The following is a 19,902-nucleotide window of genomic DNA, read 5'->3' as shown; positions in this document are numbered from 1 at the left end:
GGGATCTCTCAAAAAAAGGTGAGACAGTTCAACAGATATAGAACAAGAAGAGCCTACTGGATGAGGCCAGTGGCCCATCTAGTCCAGCATTCTCAGAGCGGCCAGCCAGATGCCGATGGAAGCCCACAAGCAAGAGCACTCTCCCCTCCTGCAGCGTGTTAAAGATGCATACTGCCTCTGACTATGGAACAGCACAGCCATCATGGCTAGTAGCCATTAATAGCCTTATCCTCCATGAATCTAATCCTCTTTTAAAGTCATCCAAGCTAAACTTGGATTGTGTAAAATTCATGTAAATTAACACACTCTCTGGATGGAGGAGGAGTGAGGGGGAAGGTCACTGACTTTCCCTTCCCCTGGTCCCACCCTCATGTCCTCTCCACTAGTGTGAGTGAGTGAGTGAGTGAGTGAGTGAGTATGGCTGGCACTATGCACTTCTCCCGCCCTACCTAGAAATGTGACTGCCCCACCTAACAAGGAGGGCTGGCTACAGGGCTGCTGCACGCTCTCCTCCCTGAGCTCCAGCACTCCTTCCTCAGCGATCACAGGTTTTACTTTTAATATTTCTTTGTTTCATAGCAGTTCCTAATCTTTTAGTAAGCATTCTTTATATTAAAAAGATCCATTATTTCTACCTTTAAAAATAAAGAAGTTATAAATAAGAAGGGTATCCAGCTGACCTCTTACAGCTTTATTTTATTATTATTTGTATAGGCTTGGTAAAGTTGCTTCAAAGTAAAGCTGTGTTCCAGCTGAATTCCACTGATTTTAACCTAGCGTAAATGGCATCAACGTGGAAATTGAGAAAGAAACATACTTTAAAGCTAACTGAAGGAAAATCATTTTTGAAGTTAGTACCCAAACAACCTAAAGAACTTTTGGGAAAAAGTTACAGATACTTGCTTTTTGCCACCCTAGTTTGCTGCAGACAGTATATTAAAAAGCCACTGAGCTCACCTAGCAGCCCCCCTCAGCTCAGCTAAGCACCTCCGGCAACTGCCCAGATCACCCACCCTTAAGACTAGCCCTGGATTGGTCCATTTAGCTCAGTATTACCTACAGTGATTGGCAGCAGCTCACTAAGGTTTCAGACAGGAGTCTCTCCCAGCCCTAAGTGGAGATGCCAGGAATTGAACCTGAGATCTTCTGCATGCAAGGCAGATGCTGTACCACTGACCTACAGCTCTTCCCCAAATCATATAGTGAATTATGGAAATCTGGAAGGATTTGAAAGATCTGGAGAATATTAGCTTTTTGCAGTGGGAGTCTGAATAATGGTCACTGTGATTGCAATTCATGCTAAAAGCGTATTCTGAAGATTACTAGGAGCTTGGGTCATACACACACTAATTGCCACTTTCCTAATACTTCTCAGTTTCTCATAATACTGTTACTTAGTTGGGTTGTCCTTATGTAATTTAAGTCCACTGATTTCAATGAATCTACTTTGAGTATGACTTGGTGACTATCACCCAAACTGCATACTATCAACATGTCTCATTTAACAAGTTCTCCGGTAGATTTCTCATGGTCTTATTTAAGAAACATCGCCACTAAAGTAGTGTGAATAGTTTCAGTCAACCAGTTTCTTCATGACTCTAGGTATGCCAGCATAAAAGGTACAAAATCTGACATCAAATTAATCATTTATGTTCAGAGGAAAATAATTTTTGCTCGCATAGAAAACCCCAACATACCAGAATCATCCATGACAGCAATAGCTTGTTCTGCTTTATGCTGTAATGCAAGCAGAGCAGCTTGCCTCCCCTGAAGAGCTTTCAGTTGTTCCTGCTGTTGTAACATCCTCTTCAGTAAATCATGTTGCTTCTTTAGATTTGCAAGTTCTTCTGTAGCCTCTTGCTGAGGATCTCTAGCCTGGGAAATAAAAAGTGATAATGAAAAAAAGTTTAATATTTAGCTGGCAATTAAAAGGAAACTTAATTTATGTACTTCTTTCATTATGCCTATTATCGCATTCAAAAGTAATAAGGCTATTTGCAATATTTTCTCTCTGGAGAAAATAATTAAATCTGAACCTCTAAATGTGTACCCTTTTTTGGTTTGGTCAGAAGAATATGTTATTCTCTTAAAAAGTATTGGAAGCAAATTTTAAGTTTCTGATATACCTGTTTCCTCTCCCCAGAGAATACTGTATTAGCTGGAGTTATATTCAGTTCTTAAAAAACCATGCCATCTCAAGTAATCAAGAGTTACTTCTGTGTAAATATACATAGGATTGTGCTGTAAGTACCACTGTGTTTACTGGGGCTTACTCCCATATGTACATAGAATAGCCCTGATAATAGTACTTACATATTTGGATATCCTGCCTTTTCTGAAATTTAAGAAAACCTCTGAAATTTAAGGGCTAGACCCAATGTTATAATACCATTCATGCAACCACAAAGGAGCATAATCCAGCCAGAGGACATTGAGTTCTATTTGTTTTAATGGGAGAAGGTGAAACATGTCTCCCACTGAAATTAAAACTACTGAAATTAAGATCCATTCCAACACTATGATTATATAAAACCCCATATTACAACAAAAACTATGAAAAAGGAAAGCCATTAATAGATGCAAAAACCCAATCACAATCCACACAATTCAACATCTTCCTAAAAATGTCCAAGGCAAGCACAAAATACAGCTGCTCATCTTTAATGCCTAGTTTAATTGTTTTAAGATAACAGATTTGGGGCTGAGAGAGAAAGGGGAGTGTTTCTAAAAATGAATCTAAACAACCCCAGTATTAATAGGTCCTATTTTAGGAATAAGCAACTTTTTTTAAGCAATAGCCACCAAAAAACGTTTGAAGTGTTTGATTCCATTAGCTTAATCAATGAAATAGAAGATTATAAAAAGTTACATATAAGAACAGCACAGAGACTTCCTTACTATTTTCTTTTCTTATGGGGCAAGATCAATGCCTGCCACAGACAAGAAGATATCTGTGCTGAAATAAATATTATTAAAATATTCTTTAATTTATTCTTTCAAAGTAGACAGTGGGCACTATCCAACAACCTCATTCCACCAGCACAAGGATTTCCACTTCTGCAATGGACCTTCCCTCCTCTTCTCACCTCCCAAGTCTGTTCTGGTGGTTCCTCAAATTCTCTGCAGATTTGGGGAGTGTGCGAGGTGCACATGGGGAGAGGAGGGGGAAGTTCTGTTGCACAAGCAGAAATCCTTCACTGGCAAAACTAGGTGGGTAATGCTTGTTTTTTTAAAAAAATTGCATTTGCAATAAAATAGAATAGCTTTACCAATAAGTATAAACAAAGTTGAATCTTTGAAAAAATAAAAGCAATTCTTCAGTACATTTTAAACTGCTGCTACAGACAACGTATTGCAGAGAAAAACCAAGTATGCAGACTTAGACCCTATATTGCAAGATTTCGAAAGCACTATTTGGTAGTGTACCTTTGAGAGCAATCCAGGGTCTTGGCTATTAATCCTACTAGACCAGATTTCCCTGCCATTCAGAGCAGCTCTGTCATTTTTCACATTTGGACTTGCTGTAACGGCCATGTCTGAAACCTGTCCTTGAGAAGCTGAATTCCCTAGTTTGTCCTCAATGCAGGGGCGAGCTCTCAGACTAAAAGATACCTCCTTTATCAAATAGTTTAATAAGTTAGACCGTAAACATACTTCTGTAAAGCATAGTTTTTACGTTTATAACACCGCTGGCCTACTCCAGTTATGATTTGTCAACATACAATATTATATAAACCATGTTCTTGCTTAATATATTTTCATATATTTCTTTTTGCTTTTACAAGATGGAAAGATATCAAACATTATGATCCAGAGGGGAAATATGCATAATTGTAACTTTGAATTTCCCTGTAGGTATGTCCTTCCAAATTCTCCATTGCCTTTTTATACTCCCAGAAACTGAAACAGTGTTTTTGGGATTTGGCAGAAGGGTTCCCAAAAAGGGCAGCATCTTCTGAAGTGTAATGCTGTTTTGGGGGTGGATAAGAAATTAACATCAAATTATGTGCAAACATGAAGGAACTGTATGGGTGGCACATATATATTCTTCTGACTGTGACCAATAGATTTCCTACAAAACATCTTACACAAGCCAAACTTAACAAATCAAAACACAACATGAAACTTTTAAGCCTAGTTCATATGCTCTAACACAGGAACTGCTGTGACAGAGCTACCTCCACTCTGTACCCAGTAACGTTTGAAGGAGATGGATCGTACAAGTACAGGCAATGATGTGGTCACTTCTCACTTAATTGCTGTAATCTATAATGTACACAAAGCCCAGGAAGCCCATGTGTAGCTCCATGTACACAGAAACTTGCCTGTTCTATTTTGTACAGGCAACTGCCCAACATGTACAAGGATCCTCATGTGTGCAGAGCACTACCCTTCATAAAGAAAGATGGGAGACCACAATGCATACAGGTATTTGAAGTGTGCCCAGTTTGTGCCAATCACAACCTTCTACTATTGCTGTTTCAAACAAGAATATTAAAATAAATTCATCACTACATATATCTTTTCAAAGCTAACACTTTAGTATTTGTTTAGATATGTAATATTCTAATTCAAAATGCATCAGCAACTACTCACATCACTTATGATAAGCTACAGTTGCTTCTGGGTAGGTGGAACAGCTCTCATCCCTGATCCGTTTCCTCACTGTATAGCCCATGCTTCTAATAACCCTGTTCAGCTCATCCCCTTTCCAAGCAAGGACTTGCTGCTGACTACCTTTATCACCTCCTCCACCTACTGCCAAGCACACACGTTCCCCCTGCCTCACTAAGCTAAGAACTGCCTAATTTGTACACTAAGTTGTTGTAAGAGCAGGACAGGTCTGGGGCAGGTTAGAATCTAGTACAGCAGATTCCACTAAACTTGCCTTCTAGTAAAACAAATGTATTCTAAATAAACCTATGATCATTGTTCAGTGTTAAACCATACATAGGCTCTAGTGTGTGTTTTTTTACAAAAAAAATCCTGGAAGTTAAGATTTGCGGTTATCTACATTTGTGGTTAAGAGGCAAGTGAAATTTACTATGTTTGTACACCACTGGAAACCAAAGACACGGGAGAATATTCTCTAGTTTCAGAGCATGCGTGGTAATTAACCCTTCTTCCCTTTTTTTGTTGGTTCATTAATTTTATCTTTTAGAAATGGGAGTAAGCAACAGGGGCAGGGAGGAAGGGGTCCACAAGTTTAACATTTACTTTTACATAGGGAAGGGGGTAGAGAACAGTGTAATTTTGATAGAAAAATAGGTTGTTTATATGCACTTCATCTTGCATTTGTTGAAAAACAAAGCTAAAAGACAAACATTATTCACATCCATTTTTATTGTTCCAACTACCTCAGACCAATCCCTCACCTATTATACCTCAGAACTGACACTACCAAAGAGGAGAATGAGCTGGGTATGTCTGGTATTAGAATGTACTGCCAACTAAGGAGCTACGGCTACCTATGCACCTTACCTGGAAGTAAGTCCCACTGAGGTCACTAGGACTTACTTCTAAGCAAATATGCACAGGACTGCATTCTAAGAATTGATCACACTTTCTTTATTGTAGCAGCAAGAGCAAGACACCAAATAAGTAAGACATGAATTTGAAAACAGCTTGACGCATACCAGCCTGCAGAGAATCCTATATATACAAAATAAACAATGAGCAAAGATTCAAACTCTGCTGTCACAAAGCTTTAACTTCAAATCCATCTTCTCTCCTGCCCTCTTCCTGGTGGTACATCTGTGTCTGGGCTATACCACTCACTTTAGTATACAGACCATAAGTACTGAATACAGTATAGGGTTAACAGAATCCTAAAACACTTTGTACGACTATTCAGATTGAGGATTGGGAGGATGACTCTTCACACTTGCAGCTTCATGAGATGAGGGAAGTTCTCTGTCTTTAGTAATAAAGACCATGTAAACAATCTTTTCATAATACTTAATGAACTTAAGCAGAGCTGTCAGTGAGTTGGATCCAAAGAGATGCCATTACAGAAAGGGCAACATTCCAGGCCATCTCAGAGGATCCCCGACCCTCAAGTGCATTTTTGGGAGCAGGCTGCAGTAGAGGAGGGAGGTAGCAATGCCCTGTTTTCTATATTACTGTAGTCAAGCACCAAACCATTACGATTTAAAATTGTTACATTCTTTATAACATTTCCAGAGTTTATAGTTATAAAACATTTTCCTGGACTAAAATTCAGATTCAGAATGAGTTATCTAGAGAGAAAAAAGCATCTCCATTTCTAGCACCTTTATTACTAAAAAAGCAGCTTACCGTTGTATCTGAAACTTCAGACTGCACATCTATGTTTAGCGATGTGCTCTCAGCTACAGAACCAGATCCCACAGCTGAATCTATAGTCCGACCATCCTCCTCCTCATTTTCGCTAGCCTGGAATATTTTAGTGGCATAAACAAAGAACTGTATAAATGAAGTTAAGGGAACATTAAGGGGAAAATGCTACATTTTAAATTCATCCCACATGCTATTTTTTCACACTGTTCGAAAAAGACATTTAAGTTCTCGATGGACTTGGCAGTGGGCTGGATGAGGGCGAATAAACTGAGTCTGAATCCTAGCAAGATGGAGGCACTGTGGGTTGGTGGTTTGGATAATTAGTCAGTTGTCTGCTTTGGATGGAATCGTACTTCCTCTGAAAGAGCTGGTCCATAGCCTGGGGGTGCTCCTGGATCCATCTTTGTCACTAGAGGCCCAGGTGGCCTCAGTGACTAGGAGTGCCTTTTACCAGCTTCAGCTGGTAAGACAGCTGTGGCTATTTCTGGACCAGGATAGCCTGACGACTGTTGTCCATGCACTGGTAAACTTCGAGCTAGATTATTGTAATGTGCTCTATGTGGGGCTGCTCTTGAGGTTGGTCCAGAAGCTGTAGCTGGTGCAAAATGCGGCACAGCAACTGCTCATTGGGGCAGGGTATCACCAACATGTCACTCCACTGCTGAAAGAATTGCACTGGCTGCCCATTAGCTACCAGGCCAAGTTCAAGGTTCTGGTTTTGGTATACAAAGCCCTACACAGCTTTGGACCAGGATACCTGAAAGATAGTCTTACCCCTCGTATACCCAGTCAATCACTGCACTCTGCAGATGAGGGCCTCCTTCAGATACCATCTTATCAGGAGGCCCATTCCACACAACATAGGAAGTGGACCTTTAGTGTAGCAGCACCTACCTTTCGGAATTCCCTCCCCTTACATATTAGACAAGCACCATTTCTGTTATCTTTTCGAAGCCTACTGAAGATCTTCCTCTTTCAACAAGCCTTTTAAGTAGAGATCCTATCCCAGTCTGTGTTGGAAGAGCTTTTTAAGATGTTTTAAAGTTTTTTTAAAAAGATTGTTTTAAGGTTTTATTTTAATATGTTTTTAAGGATATTTTGTTTTAATGCATTTTAGAGTTTTGTTAGTGTTTTGTTTGCCACCCTAGGCTCCTTCTGGGAGGAAGGGTGGGATTTAAGTAATAAATAATATAAGTTCTCCAACTTACAAGCATCTTCTGCAAAAATTTTAGGTAAGATTTCTCCTGTTCTTTCAGATGATCTATGAGATGTGATAAACGTTCAACGTTAGCAGATTTTTCATTTTTTTCAACAAGATCATCTCTCATGGAACTGGCTTTTGCAATATAGTCACGAATTTGAACTAAACGGCTCACAATCTGAAAAAGTCACAAGCAACAATATTGAGTTAATCATTTGTGATGAGTAAATTCACAAGGCAGCTGGACAGCCACCTGTTGGGTATGCTTTAATTTGGATCCTGAGTTGAGCAGTGAGCTGGACTTGATGCCCTTATAAGTCCCTTCCAACTCTATGATGATTCTATGAAATGCCAGTGAGGTATAAAGTGCTGTCATGAAATTAACAGGTGAAGGTTTCAGTCTCACAAGTACATGCATATGGGTAAAACCACAACACCAAAAACAAAGTTACACCAGTTAGAAAAGTTGAACCCATTTTTTTTTGTAATTGACACAGATCAAGAATGTACTTGTGCAACTATTATTCTAACAGTGCAATCTTGTCTACTTACAAGCCCTATTAAATCTTGACCTTACTCCCAGTCAAGAATGTTTCCTGTTGCCTACTAACGATTTGGTTTTATCAATGGAACACTTATAATTTGGGATTTATTATTATGTTTTTATACGGTTGTATACAGTCCTTGATATTTTGTATGCAAAGCTGTAAAAAAGGTAATAAATAAAAATATAGGACTATAGTCCAAGTACGTACAAAACCTTCAAAATGTAACATCCTTTTTTTTTTACTAATAAGGCTTGCTTGATTGACTGCCTGGTTTTCTAGACTAAAGCCATGTTTCAATTAAAAACATGCTTTAAAAAATTGAAGTACTTCCACAGCAATAATAATTGCACATTATGTTTCAACACATGCTTGCCTTATATTCATAATAAGCCTTCTAGAAAAGATTACTGTTTTGAGGAGTATTCATTAGGTATTAAATATATTTTTCAAGATGAATCAGGTAGCTTAACCACAAGCATTACCTGACTACTATCCACTGCAGGTTCACCTCTTCCATCTTCTTCAATTGAGACAGGACAATTCTGTAACAAATCCTTACTCAAGGCAGCTGTAAACAAATCTTTACATTGTGACAATCCACCAATTTCTTGTGTTTGAGAAGTTGCTGTTGCATCTTTGCCTTTGTTAGTATTAATCTGCAGTGACAGGAAGTTGAATGGCTTTCTGTTTTCATTAAGCTGGCGTTTGTTATTAGCAGCTGTTGCTCTGCCCTGAGAATCGCTTCCAATGCTTCTCTATACAAGAGTGAAATACCACAAAATTACTTATATGTTTCTTTCAAACATTGCTCAAGTTATGCAACTTTGCAGTGCACTATTAGATAAACATCTGAACAGACAAATGGACATTTTCCCTCCAGATGAATGAATAAATTGAGGCAATATTGAAAAATGTATTATCACAGCAATAAAAATAATATTGTAGGGAACAGCTGCCCATTTCCAAAGTTCTACCTGACTAGGTTTTACCCCATCCCCTTCTCATACCCAAATCCCTTGCTTCTTTATTCCCTTCCCAGTGTTGACATGAAAGGAGTGGGGACAGAGGTGAGGGGAGTACAAGAAGAGCTGCTCCATCAGCAAAGCAATGTAATAACCTATTCCCTCTGGTAGCCAAGTGAACCCAAAGTCCTCCAATGAAGCTGAATGGTGAGAGATTCAGGAGAGATAAAAGGAAGTACTTCTTCACACAATGCATAGTTATTAAACATAGCATTTATTACCCAAGATGTAGTGATGGTTTTAACAGGATCAGACAAATTCATGGAGAATAAGATTATCAATGGCTACCAGTCTGATGACTGTAGTCTGCCTCCAAATACCAGTTATTGGGGAACTTAAGTGGAAGAGGGCTTTTGTGCTCACGTTCTGCTTGTGAGCTTCCTATAGGCATCTGGTTGGCCACTGTGAAAACAGAATGCTAGCCTAGATGAGCAATTCTTTTGCTGTTAACCACAATTGTCCTTTGTCTGCAAGAGGTGAAAGGATGCAGTGGAGAACACAGCAAGGTGCTGCTAGCCACCTAACAGCAGCAGAGGCCCCAATTGGCTTGTTTCCTATTCACAAATTAAGTCATGGAGATAGTGTCCATAATTATAACCTGAAAGTACAGAGGGAACCAAGCAATGCTGTCACTGTTGCTCAGAAGCTAGTTATACCCAAGTGCTTGACAGTGGTCTGTGCTGATCACCTTTCCTCAGTTCTTGTCAGACAAGATTATAGGATAGTTAAAGAGTGGACAGCAGGGCACTTGGGCAGCTGCTAGCTTCTGCACTTCCCTCCTGCCTCTCTACCCAAGGGAGATACTGGCTAAACACTTGAATTTCCTAGCTTGGAAACAAGGGAGGCCACCCAGGCAATTGCTAGCCTTTGCATTTCCCTTCTCTGTTCCATTATCAGAGGAATGGGATGAAAGAAATAATGTTTAGGAACTATGCACAAGACTGCCTGTTTCCAGGATTAGAACTGCAGTTTTAAAGTGAGAAGGAAGTGTGAAGTCCAGCAACAGAAGTCTTAAATTCTGGAGATGGGAATCAAGGCTATTGATTTTCACTGCCAGGAAGAGAAAAAACAGATGAGTGCTCAGTTTTCTAGCCTTAAAGTATCCAGTAGTTATTTAAAGTAGAGAGAGAGGGGAGAGGAGGATTTATCTGGTTGCCCAAGGACAATTTTTACTTGCCACAAGTGACCACATCACTGGCTATTTGAAAACATTATTGGGGGAAATATATAAGAGGAGGCCTGGAAAAATTCCTTTATGTCTTACTCAAATAGTACCAGAACCACTTCAAACAACAAAAGCTGTGTGTTAGCAATGCTGGACTCCAGAAAGCAAATAAACAGTTGTGCTCCTTTTCAATTATAGCACAACTTGAGGACAACACAAAATTTGTCTAGTTTACCAGATAAAAACAGATGAAACACACAAATTCCTTGAATCCTATATCATGAGCATAGGAGGTATATATTTTTTCTCCTATTCAGAATCTAATTTGTAACTTGTGTCATCTAGACACAAAAATATATGTAATGCCTAAGAACGCCCACCCTTTTGTTTCTCAAATACATTAACTGACTTTCATATCCAGATTATGTCACTTAGTTTAGTAAACACAAAGCACAAACCTGATCTAAATCACTGAAGTTTATTCTTTGTTTAAGTTTTTCCAATTCTGCTTGCTCTGGAACAGACATTTGGGAAATGTATCTTGTATGAGGAAAAGTATGAGGTGTCTTTGACTTTCGCCGTCCAATTCCTGGTGTGGATTCTGGTGAGATGTCATTAGTAAGTCTTGTTTCACTTTCACCAGACACTTTTTTCCTGTTTTTTTCTGAAGATCTGTTTGGTCTCTTTGGTTGACCACCCCAGCCCTTAAAAATAAAAAACAAAAAAGCCACACACACCAAATAGAAAACTTATTACCTTTATTGAAGGAAAAGTATTGCTTAAAATATTATTCTTATCAAAACCACACACTCAAACCACTAAAGTTAGTTTTAACTAATGAGTGAAACATTATTGTTTGTCCATTTTAAAACAAGTATTCAGCATATTACAGTCTACTAGTGCTTTTCTTCAACACTGTAAAATTAATTTCAAGCTTGCATTTAGTTTTTATAGTTTTGGTAGAAGCACCATACATTCTTGAAATTGACCGCGCAACCCATTTGTCTATATCTAGAGCTTAACAGAATAACCGATATTATGATATAATCATCAGAAATTATAGTTATACCGTGTTGTTCAATCGATCATCAAGGCTCTCATTGCACCAGCTGGGTAAGTCACGATCATCCATTCCTTCTTCAAAAGGACTGCCTCCTGCCGCCATGTTATACCATTCACCACTAAAAAATAAATGCAAGCAAGAGACAAGTCCACTTCATTGTATCATACTTCTAGTCTTTACTAATAGTTAGGCAAGCCCTGGGCTTGCACAGGTTAGTTCATGTAACAAGAAACCATGGTTTCCATAGCTTCAGAACCAACCCATGTTCTCTAATGTTTGGTCCTGCTCAGTTACCATTTTATTTGTTTAAATTATTCATAACCCACTCTTCATTATTAACACAATCTCAGAATGAGAATCAACATTAAACTACAATAAAACAATATTTAATTTAAATATCTTACTGTAAAAACAGACAGTATATATTAACATAACTACATCAGCCAAGTGAGGGACACCACTTTAATCAAAATGCTTGGGTGAACAGCCACATTTTTACCTGACACCAAACCCCATCGGTGTTAATGCTGCTCACACCCGAGAGGGGAGGGCATTGCAGAGTCAGGGTGCTACTATGGAATGCCCTCTCACAAGCTACCACATACCGTATCTCAGACAAGCGGAGCAGAGACTACAGCAAACAGATGGCTATTCAACAAAAAAGATTAAACAGACCCTTACACATCTTTTTTTTAATTACTCTAATATTTCAACTTAATGACAGCATAAAGGTATTTCAAGGAACAGTAAGTGTTCTCAATGATACAAGAATCATGCCTTAGCAAAACAAAAACAAAAACATTACTGGAATTACTCCCAATTTAATTAGGACTATAAGTAAGTGGATTTATACTTTGGATACAACGCTATACATACTTACTTACCTGGAAGTAAGCCTCAATAAACTCAATGGGGCTTATTTCTGAGTAGACAAGTATAACTTTGCACTGAAAACCATTAAATGAAGTAAATAGTAATAACAGCAATCTTACACATGTTTACTTCAAAGTAAGCCTCACTGCATTTGGGGGTGATTTACTCCCAGGTAAGTGTGCACAGAATCACAGGCTTTGTTGGGAAAAAGTCCATCTGAACTGAGTCTGATACACAGGTACAGATTAACCATCCAATAGTATGGCATTCCTATTTCTGAATTGATTTTTTAAAAAAAGGTTGAACTCCAACAGTGTATGCATGCTAAACCCAGTTCATATACAAGGATGATTTAATTCAGTGGATATCGCATACTTAATTAATCCTAAACAGATTTATTTAGAAATAAGTTCATTCAATGGAAGCTTTACTCCCAAGGTAAGTGCCTATAGAATTGCAGCCTAACAGCATCATCCTATGCATATCTATTCAAAAATAAGTCCTATCCAGTTCAATGAACTTACTCCCAGGCAAGTGTACATATGACTGCAACCTATGTTCTGTAAGCATTCACCTATCAAAAGCAGCACAAACATTCCTTGTTCTAACAATATTTTAATCATTTTCTTAATATCTAAATCAACCTATTTCCCTGCTGAACTTACCTGCATAAACTTTCAACAAGCCTTTGAAGTTGAGACCTATTCCAGTCTGTGTCGGAATTGCTTTTTAATATGTTCTTAATCCTTCTTTTAAAATGTTTTTAATCTTAGAAGATGTTTTGAAAGTTTTTTTTAAGAAACGTTTTTAAAGAGGTTTTGTTTTAATGTGTTTTAAAGTTTGTTTTTATGATATTTTAAAGTTTTTAGTGCTTTTGTTCATGACAGCTGCCCAATTTCCCTGTTTCTTAAAGTTTGATAGAAATATCTGTTGGCTATAAGTATGTTCTCAAACCGCAAGGTTTGTTTGCCTATTAGTGAATACCTTCTAGGAACTCAGCTCCAACTCAGAGGATTAGACTGTTAGTGCTCCCAATACAATACAATACAATAAGTTTATTACGGTCATAGACCCATCCAAGTAATAGTTGTTACAGTAGCATGGTATATACATAAAATGGCTAAAATAAGTAAAATAAAAGATTAATTATAGTACAAAGAGCATAAAAATATAAAATTAAAGGTCACTCAATGAGATATCAAACAGTTTTTGAACGTTTATATTGTGCTGCATAAACAAATTTAGCCATGTTAGTGCTCCCAAAGCGTAGCTCTAACTTGAATACTTGCCTCTGGCCCCTTACATTAGAGATTATCTTCCATATACAGCACGTCCCATGATATAACAGGAATGTCAATGGGCCAGTTGCTTTTACCTGATCAATAACACAGACACCTAGCCACACACACTACCAAGCATCATTTGCAATTGGCAAACACTATTTCTTTAAATATAATAAAGCACCTTTTCCAGGAAACAGACTTGCTAGATATTTTGCATTTACCTTATTTAAGCCCAAGTTGCAGCCACTCAGAGTTCTCAAAACCACCAGCATTTAAAAAAAAAAAACACTTTAAAATTATTTTTATTCAGTTTGACGTAAGAAAGAATCTCTTAGATCTCACTACATACTGTATTTCTATTTTATTTTTACTGTTATGGCTTGGTATTTTCCACAGTGATACCACAGATCTAAGCAACAAGATCCACTGTACATGGTTGTTACTATACACAGTTACCAAGCATACACTGTAAACATCAGGATGAAAAAGTCTGGTTAAGTTCCAATTCTTTAATGGGCTTATCCTTTATAAAAAAATAACAGAGATAACAAAACATACGCAGCCTTAAACTAGAAGTATTGCCTTGTCCTTTTGATTGAAAATAGACAAAGCACTGCTTCATAACTTGTACTTTTATTCTTAGGAATCAAATGCTGCCTAACATTAGGAGACACTGGAACTGAACTACCCACATGTGACAACCACCCAAAATGTTCTCTCTATAAAAATGGAGCTTTCAGTTATGCATATATAAGGCTCACATTACTTCCTATACTTCAGATCTGGTACTTTTAATAAATGCAGAAATTCAAAGCAGCACAAGGAGAGGCAGGCTTTAATATGTGATGGTTAACTATAATCTTCTACATGGTGGGAGCCACCTACACTAACTTCACAATTCCTCTGGCAAGTCATATGTCAACCCCCAAATGCAGGAACAGCACTAACAGGGTGGTTTACAACGCAGACATAATCAGATAACCGGAGCCCCCAACCCCATTCAGAAAGAATAAGAGGTGTCCCCACAGTAGTTACACCAACGGACCACAGGAAATTAACAAAAGAAAGGCCAGCACAATTGGGGAGATCCTAACTGAGGCCCACCTGCTGTTGGAGGAGCACCTGGAGCTCTTCTTCAAAAAGCTCTTCAGCCGCTTTAGCGCCACTGAATAGGTCTTACCTGCCCTTTTCCCACTTGCAGCTGCGGGGGGTGGCGGGCGAGATAGAAAGACGGTTAGCGGGACGTAGTCACGGGTTCAGAGATCCCGCTCCTTTCTTCAGATTGGCGGCAAAGTCCAGACCCGTGGAAGATGGAAGGGGGCCCCGGCAACACGGGCAGCCTGGCTTTCGGCCAATTAGGAAAGAGAACGCGCCGTCTCCATGGAAACAAGATACCACTACCTATCCCGCTCAGCAGGTACAGGGGGAGGGGCGTATGAAGGGCGCCGCGCGGGTGAAACAAGTGAGTGCGTTGCAAGTAACGAGGTTGAGATGGCAAACGCTCCCCCTCACCGTCCGCACGCGATTCATGGGAGAACTCGAAAGAGAAGAAGCGCGCGCTCTCTCACACAGAGATCCAAAAGGCACCCTTCCCCCACCGCTTTTGTTTGCCACCCGTCGTCTCCCACCTCGGGGGGGGGGTCTCCCAGGGACTCGCTGGTTGGGGGATGGAGACAAATACCACGTTTTCTGTCCTTCCTGGCAGGCTGCTCCCGCGCCCCTTCTTGCCGGTGCCTCGTACCGTAGTCCGGGCGGAGGAAGATACTTGAGGGAATCCCCTCACATACCACCTCTAACGGACATCTTCACCGCCATCTTGATCTATCTTTCCAGTGAAAGGAAGGGGGCGGATGGATACATACCGTTACTAAGTAACCTGTGCCTGGAAAACGATGCTCTTCCGCAGCGCGCGTCCCTGCGCCTCTTCTTCCTTTCCCCGCCTCCCTCTTGTCACATGGTCGATGAAGCAGGTGCCTTCATAAGAACATAAGAAGAGCCTGCTGGATCAGGCCAGTGGCCCATCTAGTCCAGCATCCTGTTCTCACAGTGGCCAACCAGGTGCCTTCCAGCCACCAGAGCTATTCGCTTTCCTCCTTGGGCGTTAAGCCAGTGGGAACTCCTCGAGCGAACTCACGCGTGGGTTGGTGTAACAAACTCAAACTAAACTACGTTCCCCAGAGTGCAGTGCGTGCTGCCTTTCGTAAGCCATTGACGGTCTTGGGCGAACTCATTCTGGGAAGTGTAGTTTAGTCTGTGAACGAGGATTGCAGATCATAGACCTCATAGACAATGTTGGATTCTGGGATATCTAATTTCCTTAGGTAATTTTAGAAATTTTTCCAGTAGAAGCCTGGGTAGTATATAAACGAAAGCGGGGGAGGGGGATAAATTACATATTGTGAATCCCGACCTTTTCAGGTTTTCCAAAGTAGAGTCTTTAAAAGTATAATAATTTTGCTAATTAACTTTAAGGTCTCAGGCCAGTCTTGTGTCATCAACGAAACTGACTTCAGAGTTAGTGTATATAAAGAAACTCTGACTAATTTTCTGTTGATTCTGTACCTGGTATACCACCTACAATTGATCGTTGGCTTTGCTCATAAAAAGACTGCTGTATTTCTGTTTACTTCTGTTGCCTGCCTCTGCTCTTAGGGACCTGTGTGTTCTGAATATGGCTGGAGACAGATCCAAGTAATTACTCAGTTTTGTATTTTCAAACTTGGCGGAAAAATCATTTTATTGAGGACAGTGTAAAAGACGGAACTGAACAGGCCGGAACGGGCCCTTTATAAAAGAAATGATGCCAAAAACACTGGGATGTGTTAGAGACACTTGAGAACAACATTTAGGAACAAAAACCATTCCGATAGGATTTTTATTAACCCTTTAACAACCAAAATGCCCTCTGGATCGGAACGAAACAGCCTGGAACGGCGACTTCCCAGCGAGCCAGACCTCCAAAATTCACCAGTCCCACATGACTACATGGGATGCATGCAATAAGACACAAAACTTCCATGAAAACCACGTTCCGATACCCGTTCTGGGCTATAATATGCTTTTACGTAAAACAGCCTGGAACAGTGACTTCCCAGCGAGCCAGACCTCCGAAATTCACCAGTCCCACATGACTACATGGGATGCATGCAATAAGACACAAAACTTCCACGAAAACCACGTTCCGATACCTGTTCTGGGCTATAATACGCTTTCATGTAAAACAGCCCGGAACGGCGACTTCCCAGGTCTGGCTCACTGGGAAGTCGGTGTTCCGGGCTGTTTTATGTAAAAGCGTATTATAGCCCGGAACGGGTATCGGAATGTGGTTTTTGTGGAAGTTTTGTGTCTTATTGCATGCATCCCATGTAGTCATGTGGGACTGGTGAATTTTGGAGGTTTGGCTCGCTGGGAAGGCGCCGTTCCAGGCTGTTTCATTCCGTTCCAGAGGGCATTTTGGTTGTTAAAGGATTAATAAAAATCCTATCGGAATGGTTTTTGTTCCTAAATGTTGTTCTCAAGTGTCTCTAACACATCCCAGTGTTTTTGGCATCAATTTCTTTTATAAAGGGCTCGTTCCAGCCTGTTCCGTTCCAGCTTTTACACCGTCCCATTTTATTGTGGTCCATTGCCCCGCCCTGCCCTGCCCTGAATGCATCCTGCACCCTACCTTGCAGCCAATAAGATTTATCCCATTTATCTCTGTGTGATTTTGCCAGACTCCATTTTAAGAACTGCAAACTTGAGGTAAACATTCCACCTCCTACTTGGTCACCACCACGACCTTTGTTTTGTTTAACATCTTGCCTGATTAAGAGTTCTGGAGAAGTCAGAGGCTATCTCATGATTTTGTGACATTTTAGTTAGTTGTAATAAAGATATTGTAATACTGTAAGTTTTGGATAAAGGTATTGTAATACTGTGAGTTTAGTGGACCAATATGGCTACTTTCTATTTTTTACTATCTTTAGATGTCTCTTAAGATAATATGGAGTCTTCTAATAAAGGTCATCTAGAACTGTCACCATCACCATTTCCACCTGCTTTGGCTGCACTGCAGCCCTCTTTTTCATAGCTGAAGAATGAAATTTAAAACTACAACTACCACCCAATTTTACTTCTGCCCTCTTTATTCCAGACACTAGGAATGTACTGCATATTTCCACCATCTTTCTGTTTTACAGCTCTGGTGTTAATCCTCTCCATTTTGCCTTTCATCCTCAGCACTGTGCTGGAACTGTTCTCATCAAATCACTGATGGTGTCCTTACTGCCAAATCCAAATGCGTCTACTCAGTCCACGTACTCCTTTACCTCTCTTGCTGACCCCTGTGATTTCCCCAAATGCAGGAAACTCGACTGCATAATTTGTGGTCCTTTACCTTTCTTCTGCCTGTGATACAGCCGGTTGCTTTCTTTTACTCCCTTTTTGTCCTAGATCTCTCTGATTCTGTCCTCAGTTGGTTCTACATATCTAATCCTACTTTCAGTCAGAAACCGCCTGGACAGCCTCTTACCTTGTGAATACGCAGGATCAAGGGTTCTTATGTTCTCCCCTTTGCCCTGAGGCTATTCAGATTCCTTTTATGTCAGACATTATGTTCACCTCAGCATGCACATTTACCAACAGCAATAATCTGAATAGGCAGGCTACTGGCTGGAGATCCCTCCCAAGAATTCTTGGCCTTAGGAAATATCAGGAAACTAAATGGGAGTTCAGCAGCAGAGTATCTTTATAACATTTATTTCTTAAACTTAACGTTTTACAAGAATGCATATAGTTGGCCTTAGCCAATAAGTCAGAATCAAATCAGTTACACTGCAATATATATGAAGGCTATCCTTTAGTATCTTAGGACCTATATCAGTACCTCTAATTCCTATCAAGAAAGAAAATGAATAATTATCTTACCCATTGTGGGAGTCAAACCTCAATCTGTCGGCAGCAGCTGCATCTTCTTCAACCAGGCTTAAAAGCACTGGCAAATGGCATTGTGTTCTTCACATATTTATAACACTTCTTATCAGGCAGGTGTCAACTTTGCAAGCGACGGGACCACCCATCATATGCCTCGGAGAGACATTAATTTGCTTTCCCAATAAGGACTTTAAGAAACTCAACTAGAGTTCACTTCTGTGCTGTTGGCTTCAATCCCAGCTGTCTTGTCTTTTATTTACTACTGAGCTTGGCAGAATGCCTGGAAATTGAAGTCAGGCTGAAGACTTAAGGGGGAGAAATATTCATCGGTTTTCTCCGCTGGTTTGACCCTACACAGCATTCTAACAGCTCTTGCATGATACGCAATATGCATTTCTCTTACTGATGAGGGTTTTTTGGGGTAAAAATGCATAAGAAATGGGGGAAGCCCATAACAAGTGTTTCCCTAGGAGGGAGCTCTTCCTCTGCTTTTTCTTTTTCCATTGGGATCCCTCAAGGCTCTGCTATTGTCCCTCTGCTATTCTCATTTTGTCTTTCTCCATACTATCATTGGGTGACCTCATCCCATCCCATGTTTTTTCACCACCATTTTAAATACTGACAACCCTCTCTTCATTTCACTTGTCTACCTCAAAACTTTCTCCCCAATTCAACATCTTCAAGTGCCTCTTTAATATTTCCCCTTGGATGCTTCATCATTATCTCATGCTCAGTTTGTCCACCAAACTTCTCATCTTTCCTTCCAAGCCTTCTCTGTGACGTATACCAAAGATCCAACCCCGTTTGTCTCGTTAACAATTTTTAGGACTGCCACACATTCTGCCATAATAACAAGCAAACCACATTGTTTGTAAGTTTTGTCTGAATACACAAGGGATGTCTTTCGGGAAGAGAAGAGGGAGAGCTCCTCAGGTTTACAACTTCTAATCTAAAGCTACTTCCAAACAATTATTGTTTGTTTTCTTTTGGTCCTGTGTCTTATTTTTCCTTTTCCAGAATCCTTTAATAAACTTCTGTTAGAACTCTGGAATTGTCTGGATACTTGTTAGTTTCCAGGGTTAGTCTTGCCCATGTACTCACTGCTCATGCCTGAAGCTTCTTGGTTATTTGAAGGGAGTTGGTCCATGTTTGCCCTTGCCCTTAGAACATAGGTGGGCAGGCTGGTTGTAGCACTCAGCCTCTCTCTATGCAGCCCTCTGGTACTGCCATTGTGCCTTAACAAGAAACAGAAGAACCAATAGGAAGGCATGACCCAGCCACAGAGCAGGGGTGAGGAACCTGTAGCCTTCCAGCTGCTGTAGTCTAGGAACATCTGGAGGGCCAAGGTTCCCCACCCATGACATAGACTCTAGGCCAGTGTTTCTCAACCGGTGTGCCTCCAGATGTTGTTGGACCATAACTCCCATCAGCCTCAGCCAGCATTGCCAATGGTCAGGAAGGATGGGAATTGTGGTCCAACAACATCTGGAGGCACACCGGTTGAGAAACGCTGCT

The 19,902-nt window shown here is 40.1% G+C and overlaps 2 protein-coding genes across 16 annotated transcripts in view; one reads left to right on the top strand and one right to left on the bottom strand.

The window, feature by feature from the left end:
- PCM1 (pericentriolar material 1) overlaps window positions 1-15,579 on the bottom strand; it is a 108,430-nt gene extending 92,851 nt beyond the window's left edge. For 2 of the 13 annotated variants that reach the window (XM_061584818.1, XM_061584821.1), the window contains exons 1-8: window positions 15,336-15,579; window positions 11,324-11,435; window positions 10,713-10,958; window positions 8,550-8,822; window positions 7,527-7,697; window positions 6,298-6,414; window positions 3,427-3,615; window positions 1,698-1,875 (exon numbers count right to left, since the gene is read on the bottom strand). In XM_061584818.1, coding sequence (XP_061440802.1) covers window positions 1,698-1,875; window positions 3,427-3,615; window positions 6,298-6,414; window positions 7,527-7,697; window positions 8,550-8,822; window positions 10,713-10,958; window positions 11,324-11,419 — 1,270 coding nt within the window. In that variant the 5' untranslated portion in view covers window positions 11,420-11,435; window positions 15,336-15,579. The other 11 variants (XM_061584812.1, XM_061584819.1, XM_061584820.1 and 8 more) reach the window with 8 other exon arrangements.
- Window positions 15,580-15,741: 162 nt separating this feature from the next.
- Window positions 15,742-19,902, top strand: part of FGL1 (fibrinogen like 1) — an 81,983-nt gene continuing 77,822 nt past the window's right edge. For 2 of the 3 annotated variants that reach the window (XM_061584365.1, XM_061584364.1), the window contains exon 1: window positions 15,742-15,794. In XM_061584365.1, coding sequence (XP_061440349.1) covers window positions 15,763-15,794 — 32 coding nt within the window. In that variant the 5' untranslated portion in view covers window positions 15,742-15,762. The remainder of the gene's footprint in view (window positions 15,795-19,902) is intronic. The other variant, XM_061584368.1, reaches the window with a different exon arrangement.

This window comes from Rhineura floridana, chromosome 9 (assembly GCF_030035675.1).
Source record: "Rhineura floridana isolate rRhiFlo1 chromosome 9, rRhiFlo1.hap2, whole genome shotgun sequence".
Classification (NCBI taxonomy): domain Eukaryota; kingdom Metazoa; phylum Chordata; class Lepidosauria; order Squamata; family Rhineuridae; genus Rhineura; species Rhineura floridana.
This window is presented reverse-complemented; position numbering and strand designations above follow the sequence as displayed.